Genomic DNA, 27,155 nt, shown 5'->3' with positions numbered 1-27,155 from the left:
TCTGTGTGTGGAATTCCTGATGCTGGGGCCAGGTTCATGTTGCACTCAGGACCACAGGGCTTCTTCTGGTTTTGCCAGCATTCATCCTTTCAGAATTAAGAAGATGGATATAAGTGATCAAAACATCCTGCTGATGGTTTGCTGCATTCCAGTTCCACAATATTTAACTGTCTGTATTAAAAAAGAATAGTTCAAGACCAATAATTAATGCTTCTGCTTCTTCTTCTAGGTCAATATTACCTACGTTGAAGCAGCCGAGCCTGTAAGACAAGTTAATGATAATGAACTTCCATCGAGAGAAGCTCAGCTTATGACACTGGAAAATACAAAAGAATTTGATGTGCTTGTGATAGGTGGTGGAGCAACAGGATGTGGCTGTGCCTTAGATGCTGTCACAAGAGGTAATATGCCTAACGTTATGAAGGACAGAATTGGGACTGTATTGGGAAAATTGCCGAATATCATTTGTGTGTATTTTAATGTGCTGCGTACTTCACATAGTGTCATGCTAACATGTATACACACACACTTTCCAGTTCCCAGTGCAGTTTTCCTCACTGGGAGGAATCTGGTCACTCGCTAACCTGATCTGTAGAAAGAAAGTGTAGCAAACTGAAAAATGATGGAGGACTATTGACTCTGAAGGAAACATGTTGCACATATGGCGAGATTGTCCAAGATTAAAGGAATTCTGGGAAAAAATTGGAGCAGTGCTAGGTCCTCTACAAACAACTAGCTCCACATTACGTACCATTTGATTAACCGCTACAGTTGCTTATGTAAGGAGTTTTGGTAGGTTGCAAATACAAAAATGTGCATTTTATTGCACAAACTATAAGCACACATCTCTAAAAAGGGTCAACTTTTCAATAACATACATTTTTGTATAAAGTACATGTGTCTAAAATGCATTTCAAGAGATCTTCTCCATCATATTTGCAATCTGTTTGCTGAAAACAGAAAACATACACGCATACAATGCTGTTCAAACCAGACAATCTAAAAGTTAGACCCAGTGCTTTGAGATATACATATTTTATCAATTCATTTTGATAATACCTTATTTTATTATACTCTGAAATAAAAAATTGCATGGTTGTAACTGAAGGGTTAGCCAGAAAGTTAACTGAACTACATACCTACCAGTAAAAAGTCAAAACTAATGTGTTCTACAATAGAGACAAGTATAATACAATAGTTAACCACACAAAATAGACCTTTATTTGTCTTTGTTGGCACTAGGCATAGGGCATTTGATTTCCGTCATTCTTGAAGAATTGAAAATAGCCATAATCTCCTTGCATTACTTTTTTAGGGGCATTGAAAGCTATTATAAACCTAATTTTCCAGTGAAGTATCTGACATATACATGTAGTATTGGGATCTGTTTAACAACTTGCAGTGTGTATGAAGTGGGATCAAGACCGATACCGCACACTTGTTACAGAAAGTGAAAATATCTGGCCACCTCAAAATATTTCTCTCTTACCACAAAAACAGATTGTCTGCTTAATGGCTAATAAGGTAGTGCTCATCTGCTGTATGACAGATCCATTAGTGTATGTCCTTATATGTTTTTAAGGTGAGTAGGGTCAGGTCAGAAGTTTGCAAATCCAGTACCAAACAGTATACTTAGTGTGTGTGCCAGGGAAGATGGGATAGTCTGACTGATGATCAAAATATTGTTTAGTTGGAACCCGTAGACTTCAGCCAAGGCTTTAGTATTCGACCACAAAGAGGCCATAAAGTATTGGTTTAAATGCTAGAGCGTGCCCCAGATGTACAATAAGTTGCAGGATTAATAGGGGACTTAGGAAGACATGAAAGACACTGATAACTAGTTAACTGGAAATATCAGTGTAGTGAGATTTATGAAACCATACTACTGGGCACTTTAAGGAGCTCCTAGCTGAACTTTGTCTATATAAACCACATACCCTTAACATGTAGTGTAATTGTAGTGCAGCCAAGGTGATTTCCTTCCACTTTCTTAATCCACATTTTGGTCTTGCGAAGTCAGACTACTTATCAAACATTTGACTTGATACATTTTAATAATGTTAATTACACGATAAATCTTCAGTTTATATGTGACTACTTATATTTCACACTTATGTTAAGAGTTGTTTGTGTGTTTGGCCGCAGTACTTTTCAGAAACACAAATGTTTAAGAGGCGAGTACATTTGTTTCATATACCATTCAAGGAAATTGTTTGTATTTACTGAAGGCACATTAGTGAAATAATTTCTAACAGTCTAAACAATAAACAGTGTAAGAGCTAGGATGTAACCCTCGTGGACTCAATGTGTACAGTATGTCCCATTATGAGATGAATTAAGGGGAGCTGCTGCATACAATTTTCACAATGCCAAAACAGAAGATCTTTTTTCTTATAGACACATGTATCCTCCATGTAATCTTGAAACATTGGTCTGTTATACCAATCTGTTCTCTAGAACATGCTTGGCATTTTCGTTTTGTTATAAATATTTTATTATTTTCATAAAGAGAACGAAACAGTAGATGTGTAATCTAGATATACATGGAGGCTACCAAATATGCTTAGAACATCAGAAACAAACATTATATCAGTCTGTAACCCTGTGCAAAAGGGTTATGGGCGACCAGAGTTGATTTCCAAACATGTCAGTAAGCAGGGTTTGATGAGGAAAAACAGAAAGGGCAATGATACATCTAGATAAATATATCTCTCAAGCCAATGCTTTAGCACCCTAACAATTACAAATGCTAGACGGGGTTATAGTGGTGCCTACATTACAGATAATGAAGGTGAAGAAGAGAAGAGGGTAGAGCTAGGAAGAGCTGGGAGAAGAGGGACCACCCTGTGGTCATCAAACAACTGGAGAGGAATGATTGTGACAGCTTATGTCTGTGAAGGCTACATAATGGGCTAGGAGGGCATCAGCTGTTGGCCATTAAATCATCAATTGTATACCATATTGAACGAGCAGCATCAGGCTTCCCTGTAGAGCTTGATTAACGTTCATGTGTACTCTAAGATGAAAAACCCATGCCCACCAGTAATTTAGTGCCTTCCATTCCAATAAAATGACTTTAATTGACACAGTGAGTAAAAGAACTAGAAGAGCCAAGTCTTTGTTGGTCAGGTCCATCGGAAAGTTGGTAGCATATGGCAATCTAGAAATTTACATTAAAAATAGCCTTTAGTATTTTATTGATAACGTCCCAGTATGAGGAGATCCATTTGCATGAAAGAAACGTGCTCCGAGTCGGCTTGGGCTTCTCTACAGGACCAGCAAGAGTCAGTCAGTTTCAATTTGAATAGTTGGGACGAGGGTCCCATATAGGAAACTTGATGCAAGAAAATCTTGTCTGGGAGAGCGACAGGATCAATTTATTCTTATGTTTGTGATTTGTTATGTTATGAATTGGCATTTAGTATAGCGTACAACTTGTCCTCCGAAGGGCATCTTTGTGCTTGGATAGCAGGACAAAAAGCTCTGTGACGTTAAAAGTGCCTGGTCTTCAGATGTTTTTTGAAGCTTGAAAACTCTGTGCAATCCCTAATGTGAAAGGGGAGCTGGTTCCAATGGAGTGGGGTAAGATGTGAAAAAGAACAACCACTGTTTCTTAAAGTTCTAATACGTTGTCTTTGAAGCAGAAGCTGATTGCTGGATCTTTGAGGGCAGTAGGAGACTAGTCTATCCTGCAGATATCGTGGTCCCCTGCCTGATCTCGCTTTGAAGGTCAAACAGAGTAGTTTAAAGATTGCTCTTTTCTTTAGAGGCAGCCAGTGTAGGGACCTAAGGAGGCGGACAGACTGAGTGCCTGGTGGCTGTTTATTCACGAACCACGCAGCCGTGTTTTGCACTACCTGGAGTTTAGAGATTTGTTGGATTCTACGAGTAGCGCATTGCCATAGTACAGGCGACTAATTATAAGTGCCTGGACTAGGGTCTTCCGGGAGGACACCGGAAGCCAATGGAATATTTTGTTAAGGAGGTTCATTACTCCCAAAACACGAGTCACAAGTGGCTGTGACTTGCTCTTTCATTGACAGTTTATCTATCAGAATGCCTAGATTTCTTCCTGTATTTTTTGGAAGGGGCACAGGGCCAAGTTCCGTGGGCCACCAGTCCGATGTCCATAGGGACTGTGCTTTTCCAAACAGAACAATCTCAGTCTTCTCCCCATTCAACTTAGGACAGTTTAGAAACATACCTGTGGCAATGTTTCTCATACATTTGGCGAAGCGGGTTTTGACCTTCTCTACCTCAGGTCCAAGAGCAGTGATCAATTGTGTGTCATCAGCATATGAGAGCATTTCAAAACCGAAAGGCTTGACCAGCTGAGCCAGAGGGGAGACATAGATATTAAAAAGTGTGGGGCTCACAGCTGAGCCCGGAGGCACTCTTCTTCCTAAGGACAAAGTCTTAGATTGGAAAGTACCAAGCATGGATTTTTGAGTCCCTTCCTGAGGAAGTATCTTAGCCAGTTCAGTGCAGTACCGTGTATTCCCATCTCAAGCATACGTCGGATCAGAATGGGATGAGACACTGTATCAAATGCAGCTGACAGATTGAGCAGGCCCAGCATCATTGGTATGCCTGCATCCGAGAGACTCTGAGTGAATTAACTACAGCTACAAGAGTGGTTTCTGTACGATCAGCAGGGCGAAAACCCGATGATGAGGAATCAAGCAGATGATGTGCTTCTAAGTATGAGGAAAGTTGTCTATTGACATGAGATAGCAGCTTGGTAATCGAGGGCAACAGGGGAATAGGACAGTAGTTCGACACGTCCATGGGATTAGCCAAAGGCTTTTTCAATATTGGACTAACAAAAGCAGGTTTCCAATCTTTCGGCAGTGTTGCTGAATGCAAGGACAGATTGCATAGAGCAGTGACCGCTGGAGCAAGAGAACTAGATAGCAAGGCTGTGATATGAGGGGGGCAGAGATCTGCTGGAGATCAAGATTTAGTTTTAGTGAGAAGATCTAGTACTTGAGAATGCGTAATAGATTCAAATCTTGCTAGTATAACATGAAAGCTGCTTCCTGGCTCATTGTCCAGATCTATATATGTTGACACCAATGAGTCATTGTGAAACTTACTAGAGATATTATCTATTTTTATTTCGAAATATGAAGCCACGGAGTCACAGAGTGTTTGAGGGGCTATGCTAACTGAGCTGCAGGCAAGGGGTGTTGGTGTGTTCCTTTATGACTTTAAACACCTCTTTTTCAGAATTTCCAGCCAGATCAATTCTACCAATGGTGTAAAGTCTTCTAGCTGATTTGATTTTTGCGTGGTTGGCCCCTTATGCTTCTTTGTATTGGTGCCTGTGAAGGGTATCTTTCAAAGCTCTGTTTGATTTGACAGTTTTTAACCCTGCCGCATACCGAGTGGCGTTAGTTCTAGTTGATTTAGACATATAGATTTTGTATGGGTTGATAGTATCAAGAGCCTCGGCAAAGGACCCTGAAAACTTATCCCAATCTGCAAAAATGTTTAGTGTATCATCCATGTCTGGAGTTTTAAACACTGCTTGAAAGCTGGCTATAGATAGCTGCTTCCAGCAGCTAGCTTTAACTTTTGGGTGCCAGATTGCCTATTCTGGTTTATATAGATGCCGCTATCTTATCTGTTTGGGGACTACTTTGGGCAGCAGGTTTATTCGTATTGGTGTGACGTCCCTACAATACCACGACCTTGGTCTTTCCTATGTCTACATTCTGCAGTTTATTGACCCTTTTCCTGTATTCCTGCGGGCGACTCAATTTTCTTTGACCCCATTACAGACTTTCTGCCTCTTCACAGGGATTACATCTGCATCCATACTTATTGCTCTCTTCTGGTATACCTTTAACACCTACCTTCGTCATTGCACCTTTACAGTGGAGTTATCTTACATGAGAACAAGTTCCACTGATTGTCCACTTCAAGACATCTTACAAGTTCTTAGACCTTGGAAAAGGTCTCACCACAGGTAAATTCCCCAGATTAATAACTTTACTTTTCGGGGGCAGAAGTTCGATGGAACACTCCTGTGTATTTACCCTTTAATTTTTACTTCTGTGTTTTTGTGATTGCCACTGTGGACGCGGTCATGTACCACATCCAGTGCATTTCTGGATATCTGTTTGTGTGGTCGACTGTTTCGGATCCCCACTTCTGGGTTCACAGATTAGGTTTGAACTTTTATATGGTTTAGTCACCATGTTACTCTACAGCACGAACCATGGGTGAGACAATCTATCCCACTGAACAATTCTATCTCTTTCTGTACTAATGGGTTCTATGGATCTATTCTCCGCTATTCCTTCATCTGTATTTTCTTCACTGTACTCTTGATTCTGTACTAATTGGCTACGGTCACTCTTTAGTGGCATACACATTGTGATTGGCCATGTTACTTACATCTAGAGGAATACATCATATTCATTGGAGCCTTTTTATTCTTAGTGTTTCATTAGATCTCCTCCCCATCCATCCTTGCTTTTATTCTGGCGGTTTGTCTGATTTCGCCCAAAGGAAGGTGTCACCTCATCCATGGTGTCTCACCGAAACGCACGTCAGCACTTTTTCTGTCCTACCTATAGAATTACATAAATGTGATATTACTAAAACGCCTGACGGGTATCAGGATACTGATACACTTTCATCTTGTTCCTTTAAGGAGCCATCTGAGAAATGATCTGCGGCGGTCCGAGCTCAGATTAGAGGAGTACATCAAACCGAAGAAGGCCTAACAACGCTCCTGTGACTACATAATAAAAAAGGAAGATAAACCCAAACAGTCAACACCTCAATTCAAAAAGAAGGTAGCTGGACTGAAAGTCAAGCATGTCGTGGCTATTGAGGCCACAGCTCCTAAGTGAGGTGTGTGTTCTGTCCATGCTAGACAGTGTGACAGAAGTCACAATAGTTCGCCGGAACCTGATTTATTGTCTGGTGGGAGTACAGTTGAATGAATATATCCAGGTTGAAGCAGTGGGTACTAGGGTAAGCATCCCACATTGCTTGTACGAAATTCAACTCCTATTGGAGAGGGACATACCTAGAAATATTAATGTTCTCTTTTGGGAGAACTTGTCATTCAGCTACATCTTTCTTTTGGACAAAAAGGATTGGCCACCTGAATTAGTGATGGATTGCCCAAACAGCGAAACTGTAATTTACCTGCTTTCTTAGACCTCATCAGTTAAATATTCATACACCAAAGAGTGAGCGTGCGCACTAGCTCCTGCCTTATTCCGCCACCATGTGGGGTGGGATGACTGGTCCCCTTATCATGAAATACTATTGAGGTCGACCCCACAACCTCAAAGACAATGCCCCATCAAAAAGTGTAAAAAAACAAGTTAGAGAGATTCTCACATAGCTTGAATACCAAGGTATAATAGAAAGTTGCACCCCTCCCATGACTAATCCCTTGTTTCCAGTTATGAAACCAGAACATTCATATAGTCTAGAATTTGCTTACAGACATTTAAACACAGCTACACAAACATTTGCAGTTTAAAATGTGCACAACGCAGCACTAATACTGTGTATTTGTAACGCGCACGTTCACCCAAGGGTATCTTAGCGCTGAATAATTTATTGTTACCCAACTCAATGGTACTGATTTTATCGAACATGGAAGTATGAAAGGCTGAGTGGACCCACCCAAATTTCAACCTGTTACCATGAGATTGAATACAGGCCCCTACAGTGGAGGCATTAGCCACCAGACCCGGCTAATTAATAATATAGTGCTCAAAAAATAGAAAACAACATTGGACATCTCGAATGGATTTTTCTGTCAAAATATAGCGCCTGGTAGTAGGTATTTGACCGCATTTTCCATGTTGGGTTCTCAACAGCAGTTCTGTTGTTTGCCTCAGGGGTATAAGAATAGCCCTGGGTTGTTATCAGCTCCAGTTACAGAACTTGTACAAGAATCTGATGACCAGGCATTGTCCTATGTCGATGACATTTATTTGACAGATGATGACCTGTCTATATACTTGATGAGTAGATCGCATGGCCTTGGGATTTGTTCATATGGGCTACAAATGTAATTTTTTTAAAATTCAAAATCGCCCACCTCAATGCCCTGTTTCTGGTATACGAACCGTCAGGTGAAGGCAAAAGTCTTGCAACACACTTCTGCGCTCTTAAAATCACCAAACTCACTGAAGAAACTTCAATCCATATTTGCATTCCTAAATTTTGGCTGAACATACATACATACATACATACATTCCAGATTTTGCAGAAAGGTGTAAACCATTCTACGACTTAATACCTCCAGAGTTTTCATGTACACATTAAACAACGGAACACAGATTTTACGTACAAGCAGACATGTTAGCTTTAAAACACTAAACATCACAAACCTGGTGATCGAAATAATTGTGGAGCCATCAGGGTATACCTATGTTACATTCAATGAGAGTTACACTATACCAATTGCATATAAATTGCATTTATTCAGCAATGCAGAGATGGGTTTTGCACGGACAGAAAAGATTTTGACAGCAGTATAAACTGCTGTGGTGAGAGAGAGAGCATTGGCTCAAGGAAAACAAATAATTGTCATGATTTCAGTGCCAGCTATAGAGGCTATCACGAAAGCCAGCATCCCTAATCAAAAGGATTACATCCAAGATGGATACAGTGTGCCAACTCCCTCACTGCAACAGATGTAAATTACAAATTTGACCCTACACTACAAACACAGGCATTCCTGCAATATGAACATGAATATCCTCTGCCTAATGAAGTAATGCCTCTCGATCCGTATAATTACATCATTTATACTGATGGCTCTGCCCAGCCTGCGCTATGGCCAAAGCACCAACGTTCTGCAGCGTGCACTGCTATAAAGGGGCACATGCAGTATGGGGAATTCCACCCTGAAAAGACTAAAACGCAGTCACTTGGGTATTGCACGGTACAACTGGTGGAACTGAGGGCTCCAATTCTGGCACGGAGAATACGAAGCCCGAATTCCCCACACTGATTGTATGTGATTCGTATTATTGTGTCCAGACTTACGAGTATCTACACTTTTTGAGACAAAATGGATTTAGAGATTCAAAAGGGTACACCATCAAGCACAAAACTTTAAGGGGCCAGGTAGCTTAGTTGAAAGAATGCTTACCACAGATCCATGTGAGTCGCACCTTCAGTCATCAGCGTGTAGAGATGCACGTTGCAGGGAATTCCATGGCTGATGAAGTTACAAAAGCAGCATTACAAACTGCTGCTGTTGCTGCGATTTGTTCAAGTACCAGAGTAGAGACACCATGATGGCAGTCTGTCAGTCAGTCAAATAACTTTATTTTGGCTGCCAGGGCCATAAAAGTACAAACAAATTGAAACAAGCAATAATAAATAAAAATATAAAAACATTGTTGCAGACAAGTACTCAGTTTAAAACCATACAAGACAATATTGAAACAATGATTTTGCAGAAAGAAGTGCACATAGGTCATACAACAAAACAGTACCTAATAAATGGTACAAACCATGTCAGGCGACTGCAGGGGAAAAAAGGGACTTCCTTCTAATCATCCACATAGCTTCCAAAAATTTGGCAACAGAGATAGTGACAATAAGCCCTAAGAATACAAAGTGTGGCAAAATGATTGTGCACACCTAGTAGCCTACAGATGGGAGCTAACCAGGTACTGTGGGTTGAAGCATAAGCTGAACACAAAGAAGAAATATGGAACATTCTCCTATAAGAAACTACAAAACGGGCCCACAGAATCTCCCCCAGCAGCCCAGTTTGAAGTAAACTCTCTCAATGGCAGAGTGCCCACAAACTGAAAGTACAGCTTCCTATCTAGTGCAACATCCACTTGCTCCTAAAAGAGCTGAAACATAGTTGTGGACTTAAAGTCAATAAAATCATTGATGAGCTTAGAGCATATGCCTGTTCGGGATTCAGTGGTTGTTAGATCGTCTCAATTATGCTTTTTTAAAAGATCCTAGGTTGGGAAATTTACACATTCTGGAGGCTCCCACAACTCAGACACCAAGTGAGTAAGGGGCCTCCTCAATGCGCGAAAGCCATTGGACCCTATTAAAGCAGTCAGCCTTCATAACATCCTTAAGGCCTTCGACATAATAAACAAGTTCAGGGGTAGTCGATAAACGTTGCCAATACAATAATGGATGCAGCAGAATCTTGCCCGACAACCCTTGTAGACCCAGATCCAGGAGAAGTGGATACAATGGGATACTAGGGGGAAGAGAGGCAAGATTCCTAAGAAAATTCTTTTCGGTTTTAGTTAATTCTTCATGGTTAGAGACACCCCACAGTTATGCCCCATACAAAGCAGAGCCCAGTGCTTTAGCCTCATAGATTTTAAGAGCAGGTGTGATAGGTTTGGTGTATGAAGTTTAATATTCCTTAAGTAACACACCAAAGGTCTTCTTGAGTTTTTTAGCTGCCTTACTGACATCCGAAGACTAAGTCATACTCTTGGGGAATGTCACTCCAAGATGAGTAAAGGAGTCGACCCTCTCACAGGGGGACCCCTACCCACAAAACAATATTCCCCTTAAATGATTTAAGCAGATTAAACACCATCACTTTGGTTTTAGAAGAGTTGATCTCCAGACCACGGGCAATACAAAACTCATTGAAATGAGTTAAGAGTTTCTGAAGCCCTCTTGGAGATCAATAAAGTGTCAACCGCAAGGAGGAGAACGGTAGTTTTGATTTGCACCACAAAGGGAGCATCTGCGTCAGGCTGGGACAAAACATTAACAATATCATTAATAAATAATAAAAAAAGTGTGGGCCAACACGCAGCCCTGACAGACGACTTTGGAAACTTTTATCCTATCAGTCATTGTCCCTGTCCTCCCCCCCCCCACCCCCCCATCTAATGCGCTAATGCATGCATAATTGTCGTCATGTAACCAAATTAATAATGATAAAATGTGTGGTGGCATTCCTAGATCGGAAAGGGCTTTCCTGAGGCCAGACCGGGGTATGAAGTCAAAAGCAGAGTGAAGATCGACAAAGGCAACGTAACTGTTGCCCTTGCCGATCACCACAGTCCTCCAATAAATCAACAAGAACCAAAAGGCCTGATCAATGTTTGAGACCTTCTTACGGAAGTCTGCTTGAAAAGGACTAAGAGTGTATTTCTCCATAATCCAATCCTGGATTTTTGTCAACACACATCAGCAGAAAACCTTTTGGAGGCTGTTGTTAGGCTTATATGCCTATGGTTACTCTTTTGGGATGTGTCACCTTTTTTGTGAATAGGTAAAATTATTTCACCTTCCAAGAATCAGGAATGACAGACCCCTCTGCAATTGCATTAGCAACAACTAAGAAATAATGGGGCCAAGTCTCCATATCGGATAAAAATATGTCCGCAGGTACACCCATCGGTACCTGCGGCCCAGCCACACAACACAACATTGGTGTGGGACAGTTGGAAGGCATAAAAATAACAGTGGTAACTTGAGTTGAGTGGTAGAATCATCAGAAAATAGGTCATAAAAATAGTAATCAGGTAGGGTAACGTTATTGATGGCTGTCAAAACTGCACTTGAAGACACACATCTGTCGAAAGGCTTTCCAGCGAAGTACTCCTAACACTTAAGTGCACAAAACATACCATTTGCTCATATTCCCGGAGTGGTGGACTGAGTAATACCAAATTCAGATTGCAGTTAGGTTTGATCATATCAGCACATGAGGGTTTAGTATCTGCACATGCAAGGATGGCAGCTACAATTTCACTTTAGCAGCAATGATATTGGTGGCCAGGTCTTTACAAACAGACTAGAGACTTTGTCCTTAAATGTGACACCTGCCAGCAGATGAAAGGTTCCACCATAGCACGGCTGCCACGGACACCTCTTTTAATTTTAGACCGGCCTCTGGCTTGTATTTATCTGGATCACTGCGGCCCCTTGGAATCAGATAGAGATTACAATAAAATCTTGGTTGCAGTGGATTCCTGCTCTCGATTCCTATGGGTTTGGCCACAGCCATCGGCTGATGCCCGAACTGTTATCAATGACCTCCAAGTCTTCATCTGGACAGAAGCAGTTGGCATTCCATTCAGACCAGGGGCGGCATGCGCCTCTACGGCTTACAAGGACACCACGGGAACATAGGGTGTGACCGTGTGGTACTCCTTCCAGAGGGAAAATGCCGTAGTGGAAAGGAAGAACCGAGACTTAAAGCAGTCTTTAACAGCTAGGGTATTAGGCTGAGGCTGCAGTGGGGTCCATCACCTATATGGGGCCAAAGCGCTTAAAAAAATCTGCCTATGAAATCCCTCGGCTAACGGACTCCCTATGAGACCCTGTTTGGGGTTAAGATGTGGGTACCTGACCTCAATAGTCCCAGCACAGTGGCAACCGAAACACCATTTGATATAAATGAACGATTGGCTTTTTACAGGAACTGAACAGTTTCCGGGACGCACAAAGTAACATCCACATAAACCGTACCGCCACTGAAGTAGTGAAGGAAGCACCCGCAGCCTCTGGCTGGATCCCCACGATTGGTGAACTGGTCAGAGAGAAAATTGGGGACAAAAAAGAATTTGGGCGATTTTACAGAGCTCCTGTACCTGGGGGTGTGGAATATATTAAAATATGTAATTGTCCATGGGGCAGGTTGCTTCATAAATCTACTTGTCTTTAATCAAAATCCCCTTTGGTGCCATGTAGTGCAGTGACAAACTATGGCAGCAATCTCATTATATAAGAGCTCTGATATCGTCTCTCTGATTATGCCAGGGCTCATATCATAGTAGTGTTTGAATACTTGCAATCCCCTTATGTTGATATGTTTCCACAGATCCACATACTGGGTCTGAAGTAAGTAGTAAGCAATAGTTCCAGGGTTCAATTTTGAGTCTGTGCAACCCTACTAACTTGCATGTTTTAAGGGTTTTCCATAACTCTTCTCTAATCTTTTCCAATACGGTGAAATGTTGGAAATGTACTTCTGACAATGGCAAACGTAAACCTTCTTCCAGAGTTGGGAAAAAAGTGGTCGGAGGGAAAGTGAACTTGCAAACACTCCTATTTTCGCATGAGCAAATCTACACATGCATATTTGCTCATGCTAAAATGCAATTCACAAATATTTTCTAGGATTACTATTTCTTGTCTTACTTCTGTAAATGCTTGAGAATGTACAAAAGCCATATAGCTGCACTTAATGCAAGGACATATACCATGGGTGCCGTACTTTGAAGACTTTCTTTAATAATTGGACCCCTAATTTGGTCTGGCTTTGACTGGGACCTTTTGTGTTTATTAAAATTGTATGTATATATATATATATATATATATATATATATATATATATATATATATATATATATATATATACTAGCTTCACTGTGAGTGACCGCATTCTGCTCTTTCACAAGGAGTATTTCGGCACACAAAGTAGTTTTGTTCAGTGCCAGTAACTACTGTTGCTGTGTGTGCCTGTTGAGACCAAAAAAATATTTTTGTGTTTGCAAATGTTTGTTATAATGGTGAGGGCCCAGCAGCTCCCACACCAAATAGGTTTTACAAAAACCATGTCAAAACAAGTCACACATTGACAAAACTGAAAAGATGACCATCAATTTCAGCCCACTAGGTTTGCCAATGCTTGTTTATTTTTGTTTCCATATTCTTATTGAAACTGGTTACACTGATTTTCCATTATGAATATTTTGGGGAAATACTAGCATGTATCAACACATGTTACTAAATGATGCTGCAAAGAAATGGTACCTGAAATTTTACAGTAGTTTAGCAAAATGATTTTTTTCCTGCTTTCATTTTTTTGTGAACATTTTATTTTAAAAGCAAAGAATCATCAATCTTGCTTTCAAGCTTCTGCAAATATTTGCATCAAATCAGAGCGCATTCTCGGAGCACTATACAGACCGTCATATTGCTAAACTTTGAAAATGTGTGTACACATTTTTTTATGCTGGAACCACTGTCAGTAGTGCAGTCGGAGCTTACAACATTTGCTTAGAGCGCTCATCTTAATAACAAAGGCTTTTAATTAATGAACCATAAATACAAATTAGAACAGCATTAACATATGTCCCCTTCCCTGATCCATAATGTGGTACTGCAAACTAGCAGACAAAGGGTTTGTGCTGCAGGGGGTTGGGCCTGCTTGTCCCACGGACAAAATACACATGAAAACTTGTTGCCATTGACCCCAAACAATATGTACTGGGCATTGGGCTATAGGAATTCCACATCCCTGTGTACCCGTCAGTGCTGTTGAAGGTACCAGAACTATACTTTTACTCCCCATTTCTGTTTGCAAAAACAAGAGATTTGTGTCCATAGATCTCATCAAAACACATCATGTGGCCAGTTATACACAGTAGGCCATGTGGGATCCTCTCACTACTGTCCAGGAAGTCCCATTGGAAGTTTTGATCAGCGATTAAGCTTCTGCTCCCCGGCTGAGGATTGCAAACAATGAAGTATCTCTTCTACCTGCTACATCTACAACAACTACATAAACAATTTGCTAAGAAATACAGATTTCTATTCGGAACCCTGACACTGATGGTGTTTACTTCAACAAACCACAATTCGGATCTACTCCAAGTTCCACACAAAATACAGAGCTGCCAAAAATAGAGCGAACAGCCTCCGGCTACTTTGTCTACTTTAATTTCTCATCTAAGCCACTACCACCTCCAGTGCCATCTCTTCGAAGTAGATAGTGTGTTTTCTGTTTTTGTTTGAAGAAGACGTACTTTGTTCCTCTATGGCTATACCTGTGGGTTACAATTACATTACTTTTCCTCATCCTGTGAATTGGTTTTGTGACTGTCTTTTTCTTGCTTCTAAATTAACGCTATCTCCCAGAATGCTCTGCAATACCAATAGTGAACTTGGTTTTAACACCGCTTTCTTCATCAAACTAATGCATGTTTCCTAGGTGACACTGAAGGGTTTAAGATCAGCAGGCCCGACCTATGTTACGTTCAAACACATCACTCTGGGTGGTAACTACTTACAGTGTTGGGACGTTGTCTTGATTGGCCAAAAACCTCAACACCGTCCCAGGTGAAGCACCACCTGTCCCTTCTTTCTGATGACATTGGGCTATAAGGCTTTTTACTGGGTCCACAAACCATGTCAAAAGTGCTTCTTGTATGCAATATACAATGAGGTGTGGAAAGTTTCCCAGAAGGAGGCTGCTGAGAGGCTGCGCAAGTTTGACAGGGCAAATTAAGAAAGGTCTTTTGCAGTAGTAATTAATGGTATAATTAATTTTTCCTCCAGGATATACTCTCTTGGTAACATCGTCATCTGCGATAGTCCTCATACAGAATGACATGTCCTCTTTACAACATTGGCAGTCACAGTTTAGTTTAGATCAATTATGTTACTAAGCTGGATTCTGCAGACAGTTCGTTCAGGTCTTGTACCATGGCGACACCTTAATGCCACAAGCTTGCTTTTATCTTACAATCTCACAAAGCAACAGACAATCATGGCAAGGAAGGATGCAACATACACCATGTTACACATAGAGGAGCTAGAAAAAGTGCCATTTCCTGTTGCAGAAATAATTCCTGAGGATTGGATAATCCACTGGTTTATTTCCCTGCGGTATCAACATTACACTTTCAATACTGCTTGCAATACCATCTAGTGCGCAGATAAGAAGCGCTAGCAAAAGATATGTGCACGAGTCATGGAATTTACCTTTTAGATATCGCTGTCGAAATGGCGAAAATGAGGTCTTTTTAGCAACTCAGACTGTGAGAATACTTTAGGACATTCCTTGGTGTGCAGAGAAGTTTCACTTCATGGCGCTTGTAATGCGTCAATGACAAATTTGTCCTGCTCTTTGAAGGGTTCCCAGCTGTTGTTTTACATACGGCTTTCAGATTTCTCTCGAATCGGAGTTATTTGATGTTGAACTATCAAAGTTGCTGCGAAATGAAGACTGAAAACTCCTACCTGGAGCCGGTTTCTGTAGTTGTGACTTGTTGCACAAAAGTATTGTTTCCACCTTCCTGCACAGTTAGGGAGGCAATGCTTTGGCCTTAGATAAAGCTTTGAAGGTTGCTTTTTGAAGCTCTGAGCAGACTGAAAGCCTTACTGTTCTAGAATGATGTGGCCTTAACATCTGCAAAGGAGACGTTTTGATTATCAAGTTGCAAAGTTTTCCTCTGAGATACAGTCCACTACTTTGCACTAATTTCCCATTACATTTTAGGGAGCTGGTGCACTGCATGTCTAGTACCGCGGAAGTAGCACCATTTTTTATGAAAATGAAAATAGGCACTGGCTTGGTTAGTACCTTACAGTCTTCAGAGTTATTCTATCATTTATACAGAAGTGTGGAGTGGAGAAGTGTGGCTCAATGGTTAGGGCGGCAGACCCTAATGCAGAGGTCTAGCCCGGGACCAGGGTTCAATTCCCTGACTCGGCGGGTCTTGGGCTCAAAATTCCACGGACCTGATAATTCTCGCCTCGGTGCCTATTCCAATCATGGAGTCACACTCTGCAACTCTGGGCAATAGCTTGCTTAATCTCCACAACTGCCCCCACAACGCTAAGGATGCCTGGCCTCCACCTTGGGGGTGCCCAGGAGTGGACACCTCACAGGGAAAGCCAGGATGGGTTCCACAGCGGTATTCGTACAAGCGCCTTTGACCCTTGCGGGTGAGTAGTGCGCTATACAAGTATCAATTTACATTTACACTCCGTGCTGGAAAGCATTTTTGGAGGTCTACCACTGGTCCTGTTCCTAATTGTCAGGACTTTGCTTTTACTGCTCCGCAATGGATGTCCCATTAAGAGGCCAAGTGGAACTAACACTTCCCCACGTGCTCCTGTGTTGTGAACGCATGAGCCTACATGAGCCTAAAAGGTCTGTGGTCTTCGGAGTAAATTACTATAAGTCAATGACTAACTGACTGAAATATTTATTAAGCGCACTATTGCCGAGGCGTCTTGGCGCTGTGTGAGAATTAGGATGAACGTTTCCAGTCTAGGATTTAGTAAATAGCCAGGTTTTTAAGGCCTTTCTAAACAGGATCTTATTCGTTTCCAGGTGTAACTCGGTGGGAAAAGAATTCCATAGCTTTGCCGCCTGAAATGAAAATGCCTTGCCACCCCATCGGGCTCTCTTTATCCTTGGTAGGCAGATCTGGCCCAGACTACCAGATCTTAGTGTGCTAGATGGTACATAGCGAGGAAAAAGAGATTTCATATCCTCTGCACCTCCTCCATTTACAACTTTGTATACTAAGCATGAGGCCTTAAACTGCACCCTTCGTCGGACAGGAAGCCAATGCAGTAGCCTTATGCCATTTGACGTCGGGTGATGTTTCGGCAGATCCAACAGCACTCTTACAGCAGCATTCTACAATGACTGGAGTTTGGAGAGCTGTCTTTCTCCAATTCCTACATACATTGCATTGCAATAGTCAATACGTGATAAAACCAAGGCTCCAACCACTGTCTTCCATAATTCAAAGGTATAAATGGCAGTATTTTTCGAAGGACCTTAATCTTGAAGAAGTAGGCCGAGGTGACCTGATTGACTTGTGAGGTGAGTGTTAGATCTTTGTCAATCACAAACCCTAAGTTCTTAACTTTTTGTCCCGGAACGGGACAGATGCCAGCTTCTGGGGGACACCATAAATGATTCCAAATAGAAGGTTTTTGGCCAAATTTTATCACCCAGTTTTCTCTGTGTTGAGCTTTAAAAAATTGTTATTCATCCAGCTCTTAACACTTATGTGGCAGTTTCGGAAGCGCTCAGCTGTGACTTCAACACTCTGAGTAAGTGACACCACTAACTGAGTGTCGTCTGCGTATGACACCAGTTGCAGGCCTTGATCTTTTATCCGTTTTTCCAATGGGGTCACATACAGATTAAACAATGTGGGGATAATGCCAATCCACACGGGAGAAAAAACTCTCCCGATTGAATTCCATCCCAGTAGATTTGTTGTACTCTGGTGTCCAAGAAGGACCTGAGTAAGGTTAGGGCAATATCTCTAATACCCACAGCTTTGATCCTTTCCAGTAGGACCCCATGGTTAACGGTGTCAAAAGCTGCGGTTAAATCAATAAGTATTAGGACAGCTCTGCCACCTTCGTTCATGGTCCTACGGATTTCCTCCATTGCCATTATAAGTGCAGATTCGGTAGAGTGACGTGATCTGAAGCCATGCTTTTTGGAGTCCAGGATGTTGTTAAGTTCCACAAACTCCATTAGCTCCTGATTCATTGCTTTCTCCAATAGTTTAGATGGCAGATGGAGTGAGGATATAGGACGATAATGCTTGGTATCCTGTGAGTCTTTTTTCAAGATGGGTCTTATGCAGGCCTTCTTCCATCTTTGAGGAAAGACTCTGGATCTTATAATCTCATTAGGAAGAGGAGTCGGAGAAGTACTTATAACTTCAGTGGCCAGATGGAGTATATAAGGGGGACATGGGTCTAGAGGTGAGCCTGATTTTGTTTGAGTTAGAAGGTTGGTGACATGGTGTAGATTCAGACCATGCAAGTAGTTATCACCTACTTGTATGGTCTGAATGTACGTTATTGTCTTCTAGTCATTTACCCTATAGAAGACCCCAGACCTTTTAGACGCATGTAGAGGTTGAAGCATGTTGGTAAAACATAGGGGGGTCAGGGGATTCATTGTATTTCGCCCCATGACCTCCTTGTTTTGAGTGTATTTAAACATACCAGAGGTACTCGCTGAATAAAGAATACTTTGATTATACCTCTAAGTATATTTTATGTTTACTCTTGCCCAGAAAAAATACAGGACCCAGTGTATTGTCCTCCGCACAGATTATAAGAACTCTCAGGGTTAGATTAGCTTCCATTGGTTGAGTCCACCGGAGTGGCATTGCTCCTGCCCCGGTGTGAGAGGTCGTAAAATGATGAAGCATGACCTCTCAAAAATGTTTTGATGACCCACAACTAGGAGAAGTCAATAAAAACCTAATATGACCTAGTTGACTCTAAATACCCTCAAGTCTCTTTTGTGCTGTATATGCTATGCTCTTCACCAAGAAGGAATCACTCAAGCGTCTACATGTACATTCCACCTGAGCCAAAGCTGCCTTAATGGCACTGGGGTGGGGTGATCCTAACCTAGAAAGCTGCCACATGTCATCGTAACATACACTAATCAAGCAATATTGCCTCCACAGTGAAGTCTGCCGAGAGGGCCACTTTGCCCTTTCCATTCTGTAGGCCTAGGAGTCCAGTACTCAGATCTTCCTTTTGGGAAGGACTATTTAAGTATCTATTCTGAATGTTAAGAATCTGTAGTTAGAAGTGTCCCTGGGAAGAACAGGTTGCTTACTTTGGATAATGCCGTTTCTGGTGGACACTCTATCTAACCACGGATTTCTCATCACCCTTCTTCCTCCCCATTCTGTGGGGTGGACTCCTGTATCCGCTAATAAGGTCCCAAGTGAGTTTCAGCATACTGTCACCTCCAGTTTGTGATGTTCGAGCTGCATTTGAGAGCGCAGAAGATGCAGAGACAAGACTGACAGAGTGCCATAGTGTCGTCTATAAGTGGCTCTCCACTGTCACTTCTGGGGAGACCCAGGGCATTTGCAGAGTTCGACGTCACCACCTACCAGCGTACTAAGGCATTTGCTTTGAAAATCCAGCTCCAGTCTAGCAGGTGAGGAATCTATGGTTAGAGTGTCAACCAGAAAGAGCTTTACTGGGGATCAGTAATGTGCAGTTCACTTTTTCCACCCTTTCAACTTAAATGTTTTTTAAAACAACGTTGTAACTGAACTGCTGAGGGTCCTACTAAACTTTCATAGGTTTTGTAAATAACCTAAATTGTGCTTTTCAGACGATTCTTTCACCAGGATGTTTGGTTAAATATAAAATAATCGGTCTCACCCAAAACAGCTAGAAATGCGCCAATGTATCAAACCGTGAGGAAGAGTTATTTTGACAGATCTGGCTGTCACTCACAACATCAAGTGACAGCGTGTAACCGAACCGATGCCCTCAACACATTACCCACGCCATGACTGCAAGTCGGCTCAATAAATGAAGGCTTTGAAGAAGCTGACAGATTACGTTCTGCTTTAAAGAAAACACTTACAAATTAAAAAGAGAAGTTTTGTTTAGCATTTTAATGCCGAGATGCTCTCCTGTGACTCCAGCCTGGTTGCCACCCCGGTCCCTGTCTACACTGGCAGTTGAGGTCCATAGGTGCCCCTGGTTTCTGCCAGCACTGGCCTGCTCTCCTTTCTTTCGAACGCAGCTATATCTGCTGTTTTCTTGACTCCTTGATGGCGTCAGGGTCCCAGAACCGGGGATTCATAGCCTTCATGGCCTCCTTAGCCACAGTACCCTGTGTGCCCTGTCATCCACCGCAGTAGCAGGACACAGGAATCAAATTGTAGTAATATTGTGGCACACCTCCCTATGCACCCTCAGCACTGTACGCTTTTCCATTTACGTTCAGCCACCCTTGTTCCTCGTTAGCCAAATATGTTGCCACTTGAACAGCAAGTTGCTGAGGGGAGTAACATTGCTCGTCCTCATGAAATTTGATTTTTTTTGCCATCTATGTATATGTTGTCTAATTTCTGGTCCAAGTTGCATTGTATTCCTGCTTATGTTTTCTCTCTAGTTATACCATTCCACTGTTGGCCACTTGCTTAATGAGTTTTCTAATTTTTACTTATTTTGTTTTCGTGAAAGCTTTTTGATTGCACTAAAGCCTTCTGTGTTCTACTCCGGCTCGGTTGGTGTTGTTTAAAGGAACCTTATTTCTCCATATTTTTTTTTTTTTAGCTAAACCGTGTTCGTTATTTTGAGCGTGGGATGAAATTGTCCGTCACTTGAGAATGCCTATTTAAACCTTTGGTATGTAAATAAGCCATTTGTGATTCTCACTGTCCACTTTCTTTTACTTGCACGCACTTTCAATCTATACACTCGGCCTATCACTGCCTGAACTGATGTATCTTACCTTTCTTTCCATGCAAGCCAGGGGCCAACAGCTTACAAGTAAAGTAGAACATTGAAACCTATATGCACATAAGACATTTTTTTTTCTAGCCTCCTATTTGTCCTCGTGCTTTTATTCTTCGCATTCTCTATGCACTACCAAAAGGACTGTACTAAGGAAGACTTCATATTTGGGAGCTTGCTGAATTCTGCGTATTAAAGGGAAGTTAAAACCTGTTGAACTATTATACGGGTTCACTGTGTATAGAATAATGTGAATGCCGGAAAGGACAGTGCCCAGAGCAAGCTTGATCGTTAAGAAGCAAAACACACAGAAGATGATGGATGGAATGTTGCACAACGGTTTCTGGCTATCAGCCGTCTTCAGCCAGGATAGCTTGACTCCAGCGGCGTAGTGAGCACGGGACCCACGTCTGGGCATACCCTTCCCACATAGGGTGAATAGCAAAACACACAAGATGATAGACGGAATATTGCACAATGGCAAAACATTCACCCCCAGTCACAGATCTGGGTTTAATCCAACGTTATTTTGCTCACCAAGCAACCCCAGTTCATTCATGGCCATGTGCAAATCAGTCTTGACCCTGTGCCTCATGGGAACAGTCCAGCCCGAACTGCCAAGCCATGTCTTCCCTGGACCAGAATCAAGCATCCTAGGACCGGTTTCTGGCTATCAGCTGTCTTCAGTCAGGATAGCATCACTCCAGTGGCATAGTGAGCACGGGACCCACGTCTGGGCATACCCTTCCTACATGGGGTAAACAGCAAAACACACAAGATGATGGACGGAATGTTGCACAATGGCAAAACATCCACCCCCACCCCCAGTCACAGATCTGGGTTTAATCCATCGTTATTTTGCTCACCAAGCCACTCCAGTTCAGACATGGCCAAATGCAAATCAGTCTTGACCCTGTGCCTCATGGAATCAAGCATCCTAGGACCGGTTTCTGGCTATCAGCCGTCTTCAGCCAGGATAGCTTGACTCCAATGGCGTAGTGAGCACGGCACCCATGCCTGGGCATACCCTTCGCACATAGGGTAAACAGCAAAACACACAAGATGATTGACGGAATGTTGCACAATTGTGTGTCTTTTGCTTTCTCGCCCTAAGTGCGCCAGGTATGCCCAGACGTGGGTCCTGGGCTCACTGTGCCACTGGAATCAAGCTATCCTGGCTATCTGAAAGAGACACGTTAGTATTAGATTCCTTACCTTAGAATATCCCCAGGCGTCAGACTGGATCCGGAAATTTTTGCGTAGCAGTACCCTTGCGCGTCGGTAGGCGTCGTCTGCGGCTCCGCATCCGTCGTCGGCGTCGTGGGCGCCGTGATGACGTCGTCGGAGTACTTAGACGCCGCCTCCGCGTGCTGACGTCAGTTCTTCTTTTTTCCGCGCCAGCAAGCGCAGATCTGGAAAAAGCAGTAACCCTAGTCAATTTTGACTAAACTTTTTTGATCCTTTTTGATTACTATTTCGAAGTCTCTCGACTCCGAAAAGGTGCCGATAGGGATGCCCGACTTCAAACCTTGTGACGATTGCGACCGGCTGATGTCGGTCACGGATCCTCACCGCGTCTGTTTGTCGTGTTTGGGCGTCGACCACGACGACAAGGCCTGCTCCGACTGCCGGGCCCTCTCTTCGAAAGCCAGGCGGGAGCGGTCCTGTAGGCGCCTCGAACTCCGGCAGTCGGCCCCGCGCCGTGAGAGGTCCCGATCCCATGGGAGGTCGAGGGACAGGTCGCGGGCCCGGAGCCACCACAGCTCCGAGAGTAGGCCGCACTCCTCCGGGTAGAAGTCGTCGTCAGGTAAGAGGCACAAGAAGTCCAAGCGGCGTCATCGCTCCTCGGACTCCCCCCGACGCTCGCGCGATGCGGCCGGGGGTTCGGGTGACACCGCCCACGCGGCTCCGTCGGAGTCGCGGGCGCCGCGTCCAGCCCCATACCCTACGGTCCCTGGGCTCAACGCGTCGCCGGAGGAGGTCGAGCGCTTCCTCATGGCCATGAGGAAACTCTCTCCTCCGACGGGCTCCGCGGCGCCTCCGGGCCTAGCGGACCCGTCTAGGAGCCCTAGCGGGTCGGCGGCTCCGGCCCAGACGCCGTCGGGTGCTTCGGCCCCGACGCCGCCGATGCCTTCGGGCCCGGCGCCGCAGGTCCCTGTTATCCTGCCGCCGCCGGCGCCTTCGGGCCCGGCGCCGAGGGGTCCAGTTGTTCCGACGCCGCCGGCGCCTTCGGGCCCGACGCCGCTGGTCCTCCTTCGGGATCTGGTTCGTCGCCGGTGGATCTGACGACCTCCCCGGCGTCGGACCCTCAGGTGTCGCCTCCGGTGCAGTCCTCGGGCGGCGCCGACCCCGGTCCTCCTTCCGTTCCTGTTCGGCCGTCGGGACGGCCCCGTTGGGCGCCGCTCCAGACGCCGTTGGGTGATTTTCACTTTTATGAACAGGCCCCATTGGTTGAGGACCCTGAATTTCAGGAGATGGGTGAAGGAGAGGACTGGGAGGGGTCTGAGGACCCTCTGACCAGAGAGTGTCAGTCTCGTGAGGACTGGACAGAAGACCTTGGGGAGGCCAGTGGCCTGGACACCTCTCCAGACACTGGGTTTGTCTCCCCTCCTACCGTGGCTTCGGAGGAGGGGGCTACATATGGTGTGGTGCTGATGAGGGCTGCCAAGGCCTTGGGCCTTGAGCTCCCCGTCGCGGCCGTGAGGACTAACCTCCTCACTGAGGTCCTTAAACCGCAGTCAAGCTCGGCCGAGCCTCTGCTGCCTTTTAATGAGGCCTTGACCGACGTTCTGCTGGGCACTTGGTCCAAGCCCGCTACGGGTTCGCCCGTAGATAGGAACGTGGCCAGACGCCACCGCCTGGCCCCGGGCGACCCATGTTTTCTGTCCTCCCACCCTACCCCCGAGAGCCTGGTCATCCAGGCCTCTAATTCCCAGACCGCATTCCCGTCCGCACCCCCGGACCGGGAATCCAAGAGGTATGACCAGTATGGGAAGAAGATCTTCTCCTCTATTAGCCTCGGCCTGCGGTCTTCTAACACCGCCTGCCTCTTGGGACGTTACACCCACTCTGTGTGGGATAAGGTCGCGGAAGTGCTGCCAGAGTGTCCGTTGGAGGTACGGGCCAAACTCGGCCAAGCCCTTGTGGAGGGCCGGGATGCAGCCAAATATTCCATCCGGTGTGGGCTGGATACCACTGACTCGCTGGGTAGAGCGATGGCAACGACGGTGGCGGTCAGACGCCATGCCTGGCTGAGGTCCGCCAACTTCTCGGCAGATGTCCAGAGCACGCTTATGGACATGCCGTTCGATGGCCGTCGCCTCTTTGGCGACAAGGCAGATCATGCGCTTGAGCGTTTTAAGGACTCCAGGGCTACGGCCAAGTCCTTAGGCCTCTCGGGCCAGCGCCAGCAATCGGCTGCCTATCTCTCCTTTCGTGGCCACGGAAGGGGTGCGCCCACACGTGCCACCAGCCACGCACCGCAGGGCAATACCCAACGCGGTGGCGGCCGTGGGAACCGCCGTCCTGGTGGTCGGGGCAGCGGCGAGGTCAGTCCACACCTTCCCCTGCAGCATCCGCCTCTAAACCCTCCTAGTCCGTGCTTTCAGGGCCATGTGATGCCAGTGGGAGGCAGGGTTCGCCATCACCACCTTCACTGGCGCACTGTCACGTCGGACAGGTGGGTGCTGCAAATCGTCCGAAGGGGCTACTCCCTCCCCTTCGAGGCGACTCCTCCAGCCATGCCACCGCAGAACCACCGTGTATCCGGGGATCACTTGCAACTTTGGCGGGAGGAAGTTACGGCCCTCTTGGCCAAGGGGGTCATCGAGCGCGTTCCTGGGCCAGAAGTAGGGTGTGGTTGCTACTCCCACTACTTTCTGGTACCCAAGAAGGGCAAAGGGGGCCTACGCCCTATCTTGGACCTACGGAACGTCAACGGCTTCCTCCGGAAGGAGAAGTTCAAGATGCTGACACCGGCTCAGGTCCTGGCTGCCCTGGACCCAGGAGACTGGATGGTAGCGTTGGACTTGCAGGACGCTTATTTTCATATCCCCGTCCTGCCTGCCCACCGGCGCTACCTGCGGTTCATGGTGGGCCACGAGCACTTTCAGTTTACCGTGCTCCCCTTCGGCCTTACCAGCGCCCCACGGGTGTTCACGAAGGTGATGGCGGTGGTCGCAGCTCATCTGCGCAGGTTAGGGGTTTCAGTCTTCCCCTACCTCGACGACTGGTGGTTGAAGGCGGGCTCGCCCCAGACAGTCGTCAGCCACCTCCAGACGACGGCAGACCTCCTGCACCAGCTGGGGTTCTCCATCAATGTGCCGAAGTCACACCTGTGTCCCTCTCAGAAGCTCCTCTTCATCGGAGCGGTTCTGGACTCGGCGAGGTTTCGGGTTTATCCGCCCGAACAGCGGGTCCGGGATATTCAGGCTTTAATTCCCATCTTTCAGCGTTATCCCGGGTTTTGGTCAGGTTGACGCTGCGGCTTCTGGGGCTGATGGCCTCCTGCATCCTACTGGTGCATCACGCCAGGTGGCGGATGCGGGCTCTGCAGTGGGACCTGAAGTTTCAGTGGGCCCAGCATCAGGGCAACCTATCCGACCACGTCCTGATCTCGGAGGGCACTGCGAGACAGCTGCAGTGGTGGCTTACGGACCGCGATTGGGTCAGCGGCACATCCCTCTCCCTTCCCCAACCGGAGCACGTAGTTGTGACGGACGCGTCCCTCCAGGGCTGGGGAGGCCACATGGGAGAGGCGGAGATCAGAGGCCTCTGGTCTCCGGCGGAGACCCGGCTCCACATCAACCTGTTGGAGCTCAGGGCGATTCGTCTAGCGCTGAAGGCATTCCTCCCCTCTGTCCGGGGGAGTGTAGTGCAGGTGTTCACGGACAACACCACCGCCATGTGGTACTGCAACAAACAAGGCGGGGTGGGGTCGTGGATCCTTTGTCAAGAGGCTCTTCGCCTTTGGCAATGGCTGGAACGCCAGGGCGTGACCCTGGTGGCTCAACACCTGGCAGGTTCTCTGAACGCCAGGGCGGACGAGCTCAGCCGTCGGTGCATGATGGATCACGAATGGCGTCTGAACTCGGACGTGGCGCAAGGCCTCTTTCAGCAATGGGGAGAGCCTTGGTTAGATCTATTCGCCACCGAAGAGAACGCGCAATGTCATCAGTTCTGCGCGTTGGAATTTCCAAGGCGGCACTCGCTCGGAGACGCTTTTCGTCGCGAGTGGAGTTGCGGTCTGTTGTACGCCTTTCCGCCTATACCACTTCTGCCCAGAGTGCTGAAGAAGATCAAGCGCGACCGGGCCCAAGTCATCCTTGTGGCTCCGGACTGGGCACGAAGGTACTGGTATCCAGAGCTACTCAGTATGTCAGTCGATCCCCCGGTTCGTCTGCCTCTTCAGGAGGACCTTCTGTCGCAGCAGCAGGGGACGGTCCTCCACCCGAACCTGTCCAGTCTCCACCTCCATGCTTGGAGATTGAGCGGCGACAGTTGAGGCCATTTGACTTGCCTCCTGAAGTCTGTAACATCATTCTGGCAGCCAGGCGTCCCTCCACAAAGTCGGTATACGCCTGCAGGTGGACCAGATTTGTGGCATGGTGCACAGCAAAGGCTGTGGATCCACTTTCTTCCCCTCTTTCTGAGGTTCTTCTCTTCCTTCTTTCTCTTGCCCAGCAGGGCTCTGCTCTGGGCACTATCAAGGGCTACCTTTCTGCCCTTTCAGCCTTTCTCAGGCTACCTGATCAGCCTTCTTTGTTCAAGTCCCCTATTAACAGATTTCTTAAGGGCATCACTCACTTTTCCTCCTGTTCCGTTTGTGATGCCTCAGTGGGACTTGAACCTGGTTTTAACATTCCTGATGTGCGCTCCCTTTGAGCCACTTCACAACTGTCCTCTTCGCCTTCTGACGTTGAAGACTGCTTTCCTGGTTGCCATCACCTCTGCCAGGAGAGTGAGTGAGCTCCAGGCTCTTTCTTGTACTCCACCTTTCCTTTCTGTCCATCCGGACAAAGTGGTGCTTCGTACCAAACCTTCTTTCCTGCCCAAGGTTGTCACGGCCTTTCACATCGGGCAGTCTATCACCTTGCCAACCTTCTTCCCGCCACCGCATCCCTCTAAAGAGGAAGAGCGGCTCCACCGTCTGGACCCAAAACGTGCGCTCTCATTCT

The 27,155-nt window shown here is 45.6% G+C and overlaps 1 protein-coding gene across 3 annotated transcripts in view; it reads left to right on the top strand.

The window, feature by feature from the left end:
- Positions 1-27,155, top strand: part of GPD2 (glycerol-3-phosphate dehydrogenase 2) — a 1,236,906-nt gene that overhangs the window by 358,739 nt on the left and 851,012 nt on the right. For all 3 annotated transcript variants that reach the window (XM_078681716.1, XM_078681715.1, XM_078681717.1), the window contains exon 3: positions 230-401. In XM_078681716.1, coding sequence (XP_078537842.1) covers positions 230-401 — 172 coding nt within the window. The remainder of the gene's footprint in view (positions 1-229; positions 402-27,155) is intronic.

Source organism: Lissotriton helveticus, chromosome 3_1 (assembly GCF_964261635.1).
Source record: "Lissotriton helveticus chromosome 3_1, aLisHel1.1, whole genome shotgun sequence".
In the NCBI taxonomy this organism is placed as follows: Eukaryota; Metazoa; Chordata; class Amphibia; order Caudata; family Salamandridae; genus Lissotriton; species Lissotriton helveticus.
The sequence above is the reverse complement of the archived record's forward strand: the minus strand, read 5'-3'. Positions and strand labels throughout refer to the sequence as shown.